This window comes from Hibiscus syriacus, unplaced genomic scaffold (genome assembly GCF_006381635.1).
Source record: "Hibiscus syriacus cultivar Baekdansim isolate YM2019G1 unplaced genomic scaffold, ASM638163v2 tig00111008_pilon, whole genome shotgun sequence".
Classification (NCBI taxonomy): Eukaryota; Viridiplantae; Streptophyta; class Magnoliopsida; order Malvales; family Malvaceae; genus Hibiscus; species Hibiscus syriacus.
The window spans coordinates 864,333-881,372 of record NW_024062951.1 but is presented as its reverse complement, the minus strand read 5'-3'; the positions used below and the strand labels follow the sequence as shown (position 1 = coordinate 881,372).

General features: G+C 33.6%; 2 protein-coding genes and 1 non-coding gene across 3 annotated transcripts; 1 reads left to right on the top strand and 2 right to left on the bottom strand.

Moving 5' to 3' along the window:
- The first annotated feature begins 199 nt into the window (after window positions 1–199).
- LOC120149670 (eukaryotic initiation factor 4A-3-like) lies at window positions 200–3,405 on the top strand. The gene is made up of 7 exons (XM_039162398.1): window positions 200–586; window positions 1,026–1,347; window positions 1,770–1,877; window positions 1,976–2,095; window positions 2,251–2,418; window positions 2,763–2,849; window positions 2,943–3,405. Exons 1-7 carry the CDS (start codon window positions 285–287, stop codon window positions 3,054–3,056), a joined length of 1,221 nt encoding a protein of 406 aa, XP_039018329.1. The 5' UTR covers window positions 200–284; the 3' UTR covers window positions 3,057–3,405.
- Window positions 3,406–5,092: 1,687 nt separating this feature from the next.
- On the bottom strand, window positions 5,093–5,174 carry TRNAS-GCU. The gene has a single exon. It is a non-coding gene; the product is annotated as a tRNA-Ser (tRNA).
- A 5,459-nt stretch (window positions 5,175–10,633) lies between these two features.
- On the bottom strand, window positions 10,634–15,472 carry LOC120149671 (glutamine synthetase nodule isozyme-like). Its single transcript, XM_039162399.1, has 13 exons — window positions 15,376–15,472; window positions 15,240–15,279; window positions 15,054–15,157; window positions 14,886–14,934; window positions 14,233–14,339; window positions 13,198–13,285; window positions 12,948–13,076; window positions 12,780–12,854; window positions 12,603–12,656; window positions 12,480–12,517; window positions 12,228–12,387; window positions 12,074–12,134; window positions 10,634–10,810 (listed from the first exon to the last, which is right to left on the bottom strand). Exons 1-13 carry the CDS (start codon window positions 15,447–15,449, stop codon window positions 10,719–10,721), a joined length of 1,071 nt encoding a protein of 356 aa, XP_039018330.1. The 5' UTR covers window positions 15,450–15,472; the 3' UTR covers window positions 10,634–10,718.
- Window positions 15,473–17,040: the final 1,568 nt, after the last annotated feature.

The following is a 17,040-nucleotide window of genomic DNA, read 5'->3' as shown; positions in this document are numbered from 1 at the left end:
TGGTATGACCTACCTGACATCGTCACATCAAATAAGTGAAGGATTTTATAATTTTTTTATTTATAAAATATAGTGATTTTGTTAAATTAATTATTTTAAAATATAATTTGATCTTAAGTTAATAATGGGTTGTAATTTCACATTTTCTAGATCGAGTTGTCAATTTCGCTCCCTGCTATATGTGTGTGTGTGTGTATTTGTGTTTTCAGCCATCCTTTTGTGATTAATTGTTCTCTTTTATTTAACCTTCGAACGAGAGATTAAGCAAAGCAGTGGCCAAAAGTATGTCGGCGGCGGCGACAACTAGCAGAGCGACTCGGCGGATGGGAGCCGATGATGAGAAGTTAGTCTTCGAGACGACGGAAGGAATTGAGCCGATAATGAGCTTCGATCAGATGGGACTTAAAGACGATCTCCTCCGTGGAATCTACAATTACGGCTTCGAGAAGCCTTCGGCTATCCAGCAGAGAGCGGTTATGCCGATAATCAATGGTCGCGACGTGATTGCCCAAGCGCAGTCTGGTACCGGCAAAACTTCCATGATTGCCCTGACCGTATGCCAAGTTGTCGACACTGCTAGCAGAGAGTATGTTTTAATTTTAAATCCTTTTGAAAATTAGTCTTCTGCTGATTTAAATGTGTTGCGGTATCGATTTCGTGTATTTTTATATAAAAGCCCTAATTTTTATACCCCTGATTGCTAAAACCCTAAAATTGAAACGCATTCGATAAAATTAGTCGTTTTCTGTTGCTTTAAATATGTTGTGATATCGGTTTCGTACTTTTCTTTTTGTGAAAGCCCTAATTCTTATATACTTGATTGCTAAAACCCTAAATTTGAAACACGTTAGATAAAATATGTGAAAAGTAAATATTTTTGAAAATGGTAAAATTATGTTTGAGTCTTGAGCTGAGGTTTCAAATCTAGTGATGGTTACCTATAATTAATTGGATTCCATACTTTTAAGCATGAATTCTCCTGCCATCTGCAAATTTTCCTATAATGTTAACTGGTGTTATTTCAGGGTTCAAGCATTGATCTTGTCACCAACAAGGGAACTGGCTTCACAAACGGAGAAAGTGATAAGGACAATTGGTGATTTCATGAACATACAAGCACACGCTTGTATTGGAGGCAAAAGTGTGGGTGAAGATATAAGAAAGCTAGAACACGGAGTTCATGTAGTGTCTGGAACTCCCGGTAGAGTTTGTGACATGATCAAGAGGAGAACCCTACGTACAAGGGCTATTAAATTACTGATTCTTGATGAATCTGATGAGATGCTCAGCAGAGGGTTCAAAGATCAAATTTATGATGTTTACCGACATCTTCCACCAGAGCTTCAGGTTCCTTCCTCAGTTTATTTAAATTGCCTTGTTCAAGTTTTTCTTATTCTTTGTTATGGGTCTCTTCTAATCCTTCCAATTAATTCTGTAACAAATTTAAATTTCTTTGGTGCAAGTTTGTATTGCTTGGTGCTTAATTTTTCTTGCTTGCTTTTACAATTTTAGAATTTAATTTGATTTTTCTTGCTGCTGTTGTTTTGTGATGTTGGTTAGACCTATCAATTGGGTGAATTGGGTTGGTTTCAGATATGGTTAATTTGGGTTGGGTCAATTAGATTTCAAATTTTTGGTTTAGTTACGGGCTTGGGTTATTTTGGGTTTGGGTCATTTTAGGTACTAGAAACATAGTTCTCTTTATTTATCCTTATCTGGGTTTTGTTTATGTGTGTTGAAATTGGTTTCTAATAAATGAATTCTTGTAGGTTTGTTTGATATCTGCTACCCTCCCTCATGAAATCTTGGAAATGACGAGCAAATTTATGACTGATCCTATAAGGATCCTTGTGAAGCGTGATGAATTGACTCTGGAGGTAATCAAATGCTTGTCATGTTAATGATATTTTTACAACTTCTAATATGGGACTCAACTCACTCAAGTCAAATATTTCTTCTGTTTACATTATTACAGGGAATTAAGCAGTTTTTTGTAGCAGTTGAAAGGGAGGAGTGGAAGTTTGATACACTTTGTGATCTTTATGACACGTTGACTATCACTCAAGCTGTTATTTTCTGCAATACAAAACGGAAGGTCTCTTCTGGAGCCTCATAAGCATGCATTTTGAGATTTGCTTTTTAACATGGGAGCAGAAACCTCTTTAACTGTGTTCTTATGTAATTCTTTTGTTTAAGTTTTTGGATTCCATGCTGTGATCTCGAGGCTTGTCATTTCTTCTTTTGGAACAGGTTGATTGGCTAACTGAGAAAATGCGTAGCAATAACTTTACGGTATCATCAATGCACGGTGATATGCCTCAGAAAGAAAGAGATGCAATTATGGCCGAGTTTCGTGATGGTGCAACCCGTGTTCTTATCACTACAGATGTTTGGGCCAGAGGGCTTGATGTTCAGCAGGCAAGTATTTATGGGTGCTTTTTGTGCCCCCTTTCTGGATGTATTTTTGCTTGTTTGTTTCTAGATGAGTAGCAATTTATTTTTTTGGACAATATAATATAGTTTGATGCAAGTATAATAGTTGGATATTATCTCGGAGACCAGTTATGTATAGTAGTAGCCTTGAGGTACAAGATTATAGAAGATTTAAAGAGCATATTATGTGCTTAGTTTTCTATAATTAGCCGACTTGCTTTATCTAATAAGAGAATGTGGAAGAAAGAAAATATTTAATTTTCTATCACTCTTGAAGGCCCTGTGTTTTCCATCTTATATTCTACTAAATTTACCTTTCTTGTTTCCAGGTGTCTTTGGTGATCAATTACGACCTGCCAAACAATCGAGAGCTTTACATCCATAGGATTGGGCGTTCTGGTCGGTTTGGTCGAAAGGTATTTCTTTTTATACATATTTTAGATCCTATTCCTGCCTTCAAGTTGCTTGTATTGCTACTACTGTATGTTGATTGTATTGCTGGTCTACAGGGTGTTGCTATTAATTTTGTGAAAAGCGATGACATCAAGATTCTAAGAGACATAGAGCAGTACTACAGTACCCAGATTGACGAAATGCCAATGAACGTTGCGGATCTGATATAAGAATGCTTGGATCAAAGGGTATGGTTGAACACGATTCATTGTATTTTGTGATCGACTTGTTTATCTAGTTGCACGTGTCTGAGTGATTGGCTTTGTAAGTCGATTGATGCAAACTGGAGGTTTTGGTAACAAGAAAAAAACTTATCAGATTAAGGCATAATGTTCGTGCTTTTGTTCCCTGTACTTGGATTTGCTCAAATTCCAGCAGTGTTGTTAATTTAGGAGTTTTGAAGTCTCGTCTCTCTTATTCACACCTTATGCATATGGTTTTGGGGTTGGATATGTTCATCTGTACCGTGTCTTTTAAGTACGATGGAAGTTTTGATTTACCAACACAGAATTTCAGTAACTCTTTTGAATTGTTTATTTATTTATGAGCATAGTAAATATATATTGAATTAATTACGTGCGTACAAACTTTAGACAAAACTGAAATTTAGAACCAAATCAGTGCAGTACTCTTTTTGAAATTTTTATAATAATTTATCAAGCGTATGGTTAAAGCATATATACTTTGAGACCTAATCCTTGTTCTGAAAAGTCAGGAAACAAGTCTGGGTGAGCTTAAGAAATCGTGATCTAATTTAAGATTTAAAAACGATGAATGAATTGCAATGATTAGATAAGGTATTTTAAAAATAATAATTATTATTATTGGAAATGAAAAAAATGTGAAATTAAAAAATATTAAGTCCCGATAATTATAAATATCGAGATTTGTTGTGAAATATCAGGGTGACATAATTAGCCCCGGGTTTCAATGAGTTTTTTTACTTTAAAATGCTTTTAGCTTTTGAAACTTAGCTTTTATGGTAATTTACACCCGAGAATTTATGAATCCCAATGTTTTTTTTATGAATTAATATTTATATTTTTGTAGAATCAAATATTTACTTTTTTTTGTTAATATTGTCACATCATTCATTTAACGGATATGGCGGTGAATTGATTATTTTGTTACAAATTAATAACATTATTAACCAATTTCTTATTTTTAAAACCTCAGTATGAAACACTAAAACCTATTTAAACATTAATTGTCATTTGTGTAGTTGAGTTCTTAATTTAAAAATCAATGTGATTTTCAGTATAAAACAAAAGGATTGGGGCATTTTCTTCATGATCCTATGTTGGAAGAAGAGAAATGCCTTCCTCTTCAATAAGAACAATATGGAGAAGGAAAGTTTTTAGATGATAACACTCGGTTGGTTGAAGAAATATTAAAGGAAAAAGTAGATCAAGATATGAATAACACAACACATATTAATATATTTGGTTGCGTTATATTTATCATGATTGCGAGATAATAAGTGTTATTATAGTCATTATAAATACGACGAACATGCAATAATTGTTTTGAACATCATCACTACTATTATATAACTACTATTATTCTAATAGCGGATCGCTATTTAAATTTATGAGATCAACTACAACATACAGTGTCTTTTGAAATGACATTGGGTATTGAATCTTTGACTTCACTAGGTTGGTTTAGCAGGGATGAGCGGAGGGAAATTAGTCGGGATGGAGAGCTTTACCAAGCCACCTACAGGTGTTGCTGCCATGGTGATGATGGAAGCTTCTGCCTTTGTTCAAGTAATTCTTTCTTCTTTTGGTTTTGTGTTACTCTATTGATTTTGTTTTATTATTTATTAAGTTTGTGAAATTTAAAAACCTTAAATATATTATTTTATGCCTCATAAATATTTAAGTGTTTGATTTCTTAAGAAAACATAATTATATATACTATTATGAAATTTTATATTGACTTAGTTTTACAGATTAATTGAATGTGAATTCAATTGTGAAATTATTAAAATATTTTTCTTTTAACTTTATATATAATATTTTACTATTAAACTTACTATTATTATTGGAAAATTCTTTTTTTAAAAATATAGGGTGGGTTTTTAAAAATTATGCGAATGACAAATTATCAAAGTATTGCATGAATTATTATTTCTATCCTTGGAAATTTCGATAAAAAAATATTGAAAATCATTAAAAAAAAACAGTAAAAAAAGGCACTAAAACGACGCCTGAGAGATTCGAACTCTCGCGGGATGAACCCATGTACTTAGCAGGCACACGCCTTAACCACTCGGCCAAAGCGTCGGTTGTTAGGGCATTTAATTCAATTATTTTTAAACTCATATAATGCGCTAAATCGTTAAGGGGCTTTTGCAACTTTTTCAACTTTGTTCGGTATTTTCCCCCAATGTAACCTATATGTATTTGTTATATATGAATTTGATCGTGTCCCAGATTGGTTTCCAAAAGAAATCAAAACCACATCAACTTGTTAACAACGTATTATTTCATAATCATATTTTTTTGAAACAATAATCATATTTATAATATTAACCTTGATACATTAATAATTCATTTTAAGTAGTTTTTTAAATCTCATATGTAAGTGTCTAATGCATTAGAAAATCAAGATTATGGGTATATATTCGATCAAGTCGAGTTGAGTTGAATAAAAAATTTCAAGGTGATAAGTCTTATTTTTGCCACTCAAATTTTATTTGAATTTTTTCAAATGGAGTCAAGTTTATAAAATTTAAATTGAGTTGTTTGAGTTTCTGTTTAAATTTAATTGTAGATATTTATAATGTTATAGTACTATTTGATTCCAATTTAAACAATTTTTTATAACCATATACACATATTATGGAGAGTTTCGAGACTACTTCAGTTTGAAAATCAATCTACTAATTACTGACAAATTTAAAGTTATATTTTATAACTCGACACAAATCGAAAAATTTTCGAGTCAAGTAAAATTCATGAAATTACAAACCAAATCAAATCAAGTCAAGTTTTTAATATCAAACAGAAAATTTTATTTTTTTTAGTTCTGTCAATTGTTGCTCACCCATAATTGAGATAATTTATAATATAATATCATGCCTGTCACACCCCATTTTTTAAATTAAAAATTATAACATTAATTTAGTTGATTTTAAAGACTAATTTGCAAGTTTCAGAAGCTTGCGGCTCAATTTTAAACTTGTAGAAAGTTCAGGAACTTAACCTTGAATTTTCTATTTTTCTGGTAAGTGGAAAAATAAAAAAAATGCAAGAATGTGGCTGAGGGGTTCCAAACCTTTATCCCCAAATATGACAAACTATCACTTTACCAACTAAGCTAGGCCATTGATAGTGTATAAAATAATAAAAATAACTTTTATTCGTATTTGACCTAGGTTATAACCCAAAAATCTATTCCCCGTCCCAATTTAGAAACCCAAAATCCCTAATTTTCTAACCCCAATTTCGTAGTTGTCTATCTCCCTCTAGGGGTGTAAACGAGCCGAGTCGAGTTCGAGTATTGCTGAGCTCGACTCGAACTCAAACCATTTATAGTAAGCTCGACTCCACTCATAACTCGCGAACTAAAAATTATCAAACTCGACTCGAACTCGAAATATAATATTAAAACTCGACTCGAACTCGAAAAGGCTCGAACTCAAAAAAAATTCAAAAGCTCAATTGAAGCTCAAGACTCGAACTCGATTGAAGCTCAATTTTAAACTCAATTCAAGCTCGATTTTAAGCTCGATTCAAGCTCGACGGGTTTTATTTTCATATGCTGAAACTCATCCCCTTTTATACACTCCACTTTACCCCTTATTCCCAAGAACCACCGACGTGGGATATACCTCACATGACCAACTGTGACTGTTTTCTCTGCCCCTTTACATCCAACATCATCTTCGGTATCCCCTCAACCACCACTATCTGTGATTCCTACTCTGCCCGAACAGTCCATTCTTCCTGCACAACCACCACAATCTTCAACTCCAGCGCAACAATCACTATCTGCACTTCCTTTTTCCATGGAAACTCAAGTCCAAGTTCCGACTACAAAACCACCAAAAGACTATCGCTCCAACGTCGACACTTCCCGTCCTTTTCGCACCAAAAGAAAAAAATATAAATAATTGTTTTAATGTTTCATGGCGAGCACTTTGGAGGTTGCATTGTCGTAACCAGTTCCGGCGGAAGCAAAGCAAACGCCGGTGGCGAAATCAGATATATTGTAAGCCGGATCCAAGTAAGCTGGGATGGCTAGCTTCAGTCAAAAAGCATTGGAGATGAAATCGGGAGATATTCGACCATTGCAGAAGCGTCCCGTTGGTTGACCGTTGTAAAAATCACGGCCATAAGACCGGAAATTGCTCTTCAAAAGCATGGAAATCACATTTTTGTTTCCTGAATCCACGAAGGAATCTCCGAACACTATGATGGCTGGGACTTTAGCTTTGGTTGCAGTCGAAAGTGATAAGGATACGAAGAGCCAAAGAAAAAATGGAGTAAGACTGTAACAAGACATTTCATCTTCACCGCAAGCAGAACTGAGAGGCTTAGGAAACTGGATTCCAAGGTTTAAAAGTTAACATTTTTCAAAGTTTAATCAAAAAAATATAAATAACTGTTTTAATGTTTCATGGCGAGGTTTGGTGGGGGGTTTTGATGGGAAATATTTAAAAGTTGTAGCTACTGTACCGCCTACTATTTGTAGTTATTTCCATAATACAACATGATAAAATGAGAAAAATAAACAAATCCAATGAGAAAAGTCCAAATATGGATATTTTAGCAACTACCCATGTTATCAGAATGGGGTTTATCTGCGATAAGTTTTCAATTGTCTCATCTAATTTATATTTCTAAATTTTTTAAAATATTAAGTACGTCCCCAATTTTTTTATCAATATCCAATCTATCACTGTATGTAATGCACTATTATCATGTGCACTTAACCCCTATAATATAATCGGATTAAAGGTTTAAGACTTAGGGTTTAAGGTTTAATGTTTAAGGCTTGAGATTTATAGTTTAGGGTTTAGGGGTGTAATTTAACATGTGCTTAATTAAATGGGCTTTTATTTTTTAGTACCCTATCATATAATTAGATTAAGGGTTTAGGGTTTAGGACTTATAGTTTAGGGTTTAGGGTTTATGGTTTATGGTTTATGAATTAAGGTTTATAATTTAAGGTTTATAGTTTAGGGTTTAGGTTTTAGGATTTAGGGTGTAATCTAACATGTGCTTAATTAAATGGGCTTTTATTTTTCTTTTAGTAATATACAATGTAACAATTGGACTTGGGTTATTTAATTAAAAAATTTAAATTTTGAGGGTAATTGTATTATAGAATTTTTAATATATTTTTAAAATTTTATAATTATCAATAATGTATTTTTAATAAATTTTTTATAATGTACTCTTAAAAAATCTAAAATTATAATATAACATTTTTTCGAGCTGCTCACGAGGTTTTCGAGTCGAATATCGAGTAGCTCGTTTCGGCTCATTAAGAACTCAAGTCGAGCTCGAGCTCGACTCGAGTCCATTCGATCCGAGTATTTATCAAGCCTTGATCGAGTCGATCTCGAGTAGCTCGCGATCTGTCTCATCTCATTTACAACCCTAATCCCCTCACCAATCCTCCACCGTCTGGCCACCGTGACGGTCACTGCCCCTATCAGAGTGATCGACGACATCAACGATCAAAACCCCTCCAACCCCTCACAGAGAATCGACATCGTTCGCCGTAAAAGCCACCGTGAAGAACCATTGGGAAAACCCAATCGTGTCATTGTTTATCGACGATTGTCGCCGGTCTAGCCACCCGCTCTTCTCACCACCACTCTCATTGGCTTACCTGGTGTCATGCGATCGAAACTCAAGAGTTTTGGTCACCCGTTGTAGCGCCATTGCCGTTTTCCATGGGTAAGACTTTCGACCACCTTTTTTAAAAATTTTTCATCGATATATTGGGTTGATTTTAAGTTAATTAGGTTAGAAATGCTAAGTTGCAGCTTATAGAGTGATCGCCCGTCCTCAACGGCCCCTGTAGCCACCGCACGCGCCGTTAGTGCGCGTAGGCTTCTCGGCTAGTCCAGGAGGCTTCTGAAACCGGTCCAGTCAGACCAAACCAGGTCGAGCTAAGCCAACTCGGTTGAGTCAACTCGACTGAGTCAAGCCATTAACTTTGACAAGAGTTGACTTTGACTAGAGTTGACTTTGACAAAAAGTTTACTTTTTCTGAAAAGTCATATTATATGTTTTTCGACGTATTGAGTCTGAATCCGAAGTCCGTTTTGTGAAATTCAAACTCAAAAGCCTCCAAATTGACCGTCAAACCTGAACATGCATATGTACTTAAGTATTTTATTTAAGAATAATTAAATTAAGATTAATGACTGATCTAAGATATTGTTATTTGAAGGTACACGAGACTCTCCCGACCATTCAACAGCTCGACCCAGCTCCTCTCGATCCGTTCGACCCCGTGAGCCAGTGATTACTCGTATGATCCGTAAACCTTAAGAATATTTGAATTAAAATATTATTATGATAATAACTCTGTTGCATTATGAATTAGGTTCGAGCACTGCTGCAGAGCGTGGCGAGACAGGTGCTCAATAGACTTGCTGACTGATCCTTTTTCTAGGTGTGTTCCCTATGTGATATATGATTGTTTTATCTGTTTTGAAATGTGATTTACCAAAATTATTGATTCACTAAATCTTTTAACAACTCGATGTTATGATTTACTGATTTACTGGTTGACTGATTATGAACTATGACTGTTTGATATATGTTATCTGGTTATTTGTTTTCATTGGAAAAATATGATTATGCTGATTTATGATTATAGAATTTACTACTTACTATTTGAACTGTTTTATTGATATATTATTTGGGTATAATATTATAGTATGGAGGTTCAACTCTGGTTAAGCTGGTAATATCTTACGGACCTAAGGTGACCCTTGGGTAGACTCCAAGACCCCAAAAACTTTCTTGATTAGGCTCTCAGGCCCCAAAATGACCTATAACCAATGGGAATAAGGAAAACCCTTATGGATACAGTTACGGGGAACTGCATTTTGGTGTACGGGAGGAGAGTATTTATGAGTTTTAAAATTCAAGCTTCACTGAATTTCACTATGACTTTAATGATATTTTAGTTAACTACTTTCTAATTATTTTACCAATTACGTTTTACTTGAACTATTGAAACAGACTCCTAGCTCACTTCCCAAACTTTTTCCCTTTCAGATATTTTTAGATAGGCACCCCAGACCTGGCACTTAGAGGATCGATACATTTCGTACAGTACATTTTGTTGTAATGTTTTTATCTTCCAAACTGCCTTCATTTTCGGTGATATGTGCCTTTATTTTAAAATACTTATTTTTACGATTTATACTGCTTTTGGCTACTGATGTTAGATTTACCGCGATACTGATTATGATATATTATATTTTACTCAATCACTTATAGTTTTATATTTACTTGTTTGGATTTTATCGTAACTATGTTTTTAAAGATGTTATTTATAATATGGATTTAAATTATTGAAAAACGTTTTGAAAAATTTTAATGTAATTCACTAGATATGGTCGTAACGCATAGGTCGGATCTAAAGAATTACAATACCTTTTATTTAATAGATAAAGATCTTTTATACGAACATAAGCAAAAGTTTATATATAACTAAATGATAAAAAAGAAAAGAGTTTAAATGGCATCCTTGCAGAAAGCCTTCTCACCACAACTTATCCATTGAAGAAGATGAGAAGGTTATTATATGATCAAATCCCATATCTTATCTTCCAACCAAAGCTCCAATTCCCAGTTCTAAGGCTTCCAGAGAATGGTGGTTTCAGCAATCATTGATGTCACAACGTAAGGATCCATGTTGGATGCTGGCCTTCTGTCTTCAAAGTAACCTATGTGTCACATTTCATGCATTTCCAACAATGTTAAAATATATGAAACTAATATATATATATATATATAGCTTAATGTTACTGTAATTGTGAATGTTAGATATGAATATGTTGCACACATCGAATATGATAAGATATTTTAACGGGTAAACTATGTAAATGGTCACTAATATTTGAATAAGTTTTTGTTTTCATCATTGATGTTTCAAAAGTCACAAATCGGTTACTAACACTATCGTTTGTTACAAATTGGTCACTCGACGTTAACAACAGTTAACAGGCATGACGAAAAACACAACTGGCGTGCTAACTACTTACATGGACTGGGTTGACCACCACATTGGAGACCCAAAAAGCCTTCAACGATCACCTTTTCTCCTTTAAAAAACCCAATCCTTAAACTTAATTTAAGGTTTTTCATTCTTATCTCTATTCTTTAAAAAAATTCTGAAAATTGTAAGAGGAGAAATCTTTTGAAGATGGAAGACTCCATTGATGTTTCGCTTTGCAACTGTGGATGCCCAGGTAAAGTTTTATTTTATTTTTTATTTTCTATCAAACCCAAAAGAAGCTTACCATAAAACATAGTGTTGTTCCCCCTTTTCCATAACCTCAATGTAAGTATGATGATTTATCTTTGCTTGTTTTTCTCACTATTTTTCTCTCATACAAATGGAAGAAGAAGAAATCATTTTTCTCACAACTTTTTTTCTCAGACGAATTGAAGAATGAGAAATGACTTTATGAAAGAAGAATAAATGAGATTATGGAAGAAGAATAAATGAGATTATGGAAGAATAATAAATGGGATTATGGAAGAAGAAGGAACGAGTTTATGGAATAAGAAGAAATGGGTTTATGAAGAAGAAGCAATGGGTTTATGGAAGAATAAAAAATGAGCTTATGAAAGAATAAGAAATGTGTTTATGGAAGAAGAAGAAGAATGATTCATAATAGTAAACTACACAGTTGGAGTAAGTTCTCATTTTCCCACTGAAGTTTAAAAAACATGACGGTTAACCCAGTCCATGTAAGCAATTAACACGCCAGATGTGTTTTCCGTCAAGCCTGTTAACGTCGAGTGACCAATTTATAATAAACTATAGCGTTAATGACCTATTTGTGACTTTTGAAACGTCAGTGGTAAAAACGAAAACTTACTCATTCTCATACATATATGTAGGATACGAGTATATGTAGCATACGAGTGTCGAATACAGTACTTCAAGAAAAATGAATAGTTGAAAACATCGAAGATACTACCTTTTCCTTCTTTCTCCGTGTCACGGCCAACTCGGATGGAGGCTCCCCTGTTTGCTACTCCCTGGAATTCGGGGATTGAAAGGAAAATTAGCCTTGCTAATGGGAAATGGTTATATATACATACGTGCAACATACATTACACATGGTGACTTACCCATGAGAATTTATGGATATCTGCAGTCTCGTGACGACCAGTGAGGCGTCTCTCATTACCCTCTCCATAGGCAGCAATGTGGTCCTTGTGGCGATATCCCAATTTCTCGATTGCCTTCTTTATCTCATGAATGCCGCCATCACTTCTCATAGACTTTGTGCTGAAGACCAAAATTTATTTCGACCAATTAACTCCTCATTCGTAGGGAAAAATACTTAAAAAAAGTGTAGTGGCTGTGGATTAACTATGTACCTGTAGTTGGTATGAGCACCAGCACCATTCCAGTCACCCTGATAATGGAAAAGAATGCAAATAGGAGAAAACTAGTTAAAAGGAATTTTTTTTAATCTAATGGGTACAAGTGTGAAAACAAACCGGGATAGGTTTCGGATCGAAAGAAAGAACAACGCCGGCGATTTCAGTGATTCGCTGTTGGAAAAAGAAAACAAAATTTATAATGGTAAACACCTAGAAAGGCTACTACATTGATTAAATACACTACTATATTGATTAAATACACTACTATACGGATCAGTCGCTGGTCAGACATACCTCGAGTATGTACCTAGCAACCCATACTTGATCCCCTGCTGATATTCCTGTGGCTGGACCAACTTGGAACTCCCACTGTTTAAGCCATAAGACCATTCATGGAAATTGAAGCTCAATCAAATATGAAGAAAAAAAAAGACCAGCTTAAGTTCTAAGTGTAAAACCCACCTGAGCAGGCATAACCTCGCCGTTGATTCCGCTAATATTAATCCCGGCATAAAGACACGCTTTGTAATGGGCATCCACGATGTCCCGGCCGAAGGACTTGTCGGCCCCTACTCCACAGTAGTAAGGACCCTGCATGGGTAGGGATGCAATACTTGATTAAGATGATCATATCTGAGAATCTAAATTAAAGGCTCAGAACACAGCATATTTTACTTTAGGGTAACACCAGATTAATCCGCACGACATGTACCTGTGGACCGGGAAACCCTCCAACAGGCCAGCCAAGAGGACACCGAACATCTTTTTGAAGGAGAGTGTACTCTTGTTCTATTCCAAACCTGTTTCCAATCAATCAAATATAAATATAGAAAGAAAAGGTAATGAAATAGAGTAACATTGACTTATAAAAACATTAGCAATGAGAAATAGTAAACAGTAGCGTATCTATGCAAAAAAAATTAGGATGATAATACATATATTAAAAATATAAAATTTTTGTATATGAAAGAATATAAATAAAATCTTTAAATGGGTATAATCAATCAAATTAATAACTAATCATAAATACATTTTTCAGAATAAGCATTCCCCTGAATTATATGCCATGCTCATCCGCCACTTATAGTAAACCACCAGATCATAGTCTTGACTCTCAACAAAATAAATTATTTATTTATTTTATTAAATAGCCTCAATGGTAGAAGAGAGTGTTGTTCTCCTTAAAGATTATAGATTAGAATAATTTTATATATAAAATTTATACATTATTAATAAGTAAAAAGTTATCAACATATACTACATTATCATAACTATATACTATTAAAAAAACAATTATTAATAAGTATACAGATGCAAGAGAACGAAAGATAAAGGATTAGATTACGTACAAAATATATCCTTATTTTAGTCGTAGTTTTGAATTAATGATTTAGTTTTAAATTATTTAAATATAGTATGCTACATGCAACCATTATATTCTTTTTATTTGAATACATATAAATATTCGGTAAGTTCCAAAAATGTGTATGTATAAATTTGGTAGGTAGGGTCAAGATAATGCTGACTTTTTGTAACGTGCTGATCTGCATTCCACCAAATCCGTTGTGACTGGCAAGTGATGGTCTCAGTAAGTGTTTTAAATGTTTCCGTATCAAGTTTAGTTTGATTTTCCAAAAGACAAAAGAGACTCCGTGGATTTGGAAATGGAATTTATAGAGAAGGAATCTAATAATTGCTTTTAGAAATAATTAATGAAAAGAGGCGAGAAGTTAATAAAGGAACTCACCAAGGTACCTCGGCAACAACGTCGGGGTGAGTAAAGATTTTAGCCGCATTGAATCTCTTGTTGGTAGGGATGGGATAGCCAGCTGGAGTGTAAGTATCACACATCACCTATATTTATCCATTTTTATAAATTAGATCAACATTTTTTTAGAGAGAAATAAATTTAATGCATTTAAAATATTGTGGTAAGAAATTTTATTGATGCTAAGTTCAATTTTTTTATATATACATAAAAGTTCAAGTAGGAAAAACTCCTCAGTCTAAGGTCAAGACATACTTAAGATTTTATTGGATTTATATAAGAATTTATAGATTAACCACCAAGAGTGATAGTAGTAGGATTCAAACTTAATCATTGAAGCTTAAATTCATAAATCTCAATTACTTATGTCATCACTCGTTTGTGATGCCAAGTTTAATTTGATTTAATTATTACTCCATTATTTTGTTCACTAAAATGACAATTTCAGGTCATCCAAATATTTACTAAAAGAAATGGACTAAAGCATAGATCAGCTAGAATCACGAGAACCATGGAATTTGAAGGCAAAAGGTCAAGAAATTGACGTTAATATCAATATTTATAAAAAGTCGAGGCTGATATTAATTAAAGCATAGATCACCGAGAATCACGAGACAGAGAGAATTAATTACCAAGATATTGTTTCCTCTTCTGAATGGATCCTTGAATATCGCTTGAGGGCTAAGCGTTTCAGTCAAAATCACAAAATAACATAACGACCATTATTATCGTAGTTAAATACAATCACTGAATCTGAACTTTGATCTAACGAAAAAGCCAACAAAAACATATAAAAATACCGTAAAATAACTTCACTATCATCTCCGGGTGCCTGGTTCGTACTGGAACCGTCATAATTCCAGAGCGGGAGTTCCGAATGATCCGTCACCGGTCCAGGCATAGTCTGCAGAATTTATATACAGTAAAATCAATACAGAGATTCAACAAAATAGAGAATTTGAACTTTGAACACGTAAGAACCGCACCCTTGCTTTGCTCCTTAAATCCATTCCCGATCCACCGATCCTGAAACAGAATTTAAAAAACATTTTAAGAAAAAAAAAACGTACTAGTAATCAAACTTAGATTGAAAGCGAAGGAACTAGGAAAAGATTCGACAACCATATATATTCAGCTATGATCTTGTTGGTGGTGTCGGTGAGATTGAGGTTGATGAGATCATTGAGGATTGACATGGCTACTGCTTCAAGAGGAAAAGAGGAGGAGGAGTGTGAAATAGGGGGGTATACGTTTGGTTGGTAGCATTAAATAGAGAAGATGGAAAGTTCTAAGAAAATTAATGTTTATTAGGTAATAATGAAAATAAGATACAGTTACACTTTTTCTTGGCAAACGGAATCTTCAAGGCAAAAATGAGAGAATGAAGGGTGATTGACAGTTGTGCGAGACTGCCACCAATGCCTCGCCATTACCCACCTTTCTCCCTTGTTATTTCCAAAATTGTTGGAAAACATTTAAATGCTCAAGAAAAAAAAATGGTCATTATTTAATTTCGGTCCCTCTATTCTGATTAAATTAGTAATTTAGTTTAATTTCGACCCCTCTACTATGTGTTCATAATATTTTTTAATTATCGACAACACCCACACACCTACATACATAATTATTTGAATCTAAAACTCTAAAGAAAACATCACTCCTTTCACACAATTGAAATTGCTCAACGAGTTAGCTTTTACTTTATAAGTTAAATATCATTGTTATATTGAGTATTTATTTAGTATCTAATATATTATAGGTTGAACTTTTTTTAAAATAATCTAAAATGATTTATAAGGTAATATATATGTTCAAAAATTTTTATAACCATAGACAACGCTTGAACTCAGAATTTCTAGAAATAACAATATTTTATTTAAATATTAAAATCACTTGGTGGTTTGATCGGATATGATGCATGTTAAACAAAAGGAAATAAAATGTTTGCCGAGTCGCAACCTGTTTCACAATGCATCGTAATAGGTAATCTTTTTAACCAATGCTCGTACGTAGAGACATTGCAATCTTCGTTTTGCATTGTTGGTTTGGGTGTTTTGTTCAAGGTTTATATATATTGAAAAAGAATAAGAAAACCAAGTTTAGGCATTGAAGTCATCGTCAATTTGTTATTGTAGTCATCACGCACAAATATTATCTCTATTCTGTTAGTGCAACATTCCACATCTTATGTCAAATCAATCCCCGGCTTAATTATATATTCGGTTTGCAAGTTCTTTATTCATACTCTTACACCGAATAAATTAACCCAACGAAATTTATACAATATAAATCAACACATTCCCATTTTGCGATTATTTCGTTTCTTAAATACCGTATAATAAAATATAAAATTAATAAAATATTTGTACATCTATGATAATTCATTTGAATAATTTTTTTTCAATTCTTTTTTACATAAAATATTTTTTTCATCCGTATAATAAGTATGCCATAATATAATATATTTTAAAACGTATGCCATAATATAATATATTTTAAAAGTGTTTATTTCTTCACTAATTGTATTGTCTATTGAACTTGTAAAATTTCTTTAAGGCTGATTTTGGACTATTATAAGTCGAGTTTTTTCTATAATTTCAATTTTTATTATATTTAAAAAGTAAGCAACTAAATTAGTATGCTCCTACTGATACTAAGGTGGTGTTTGTTTTTACTGTATAAGGTCTGCAAAGCTCTTATGTCTGCGCCGCGCAGACCACGCGCAGACATTGTGCTTCGCAGACCGTTTGTTTTTTAGAAGATAAAAACTCTTCTAACGTCTGCGCG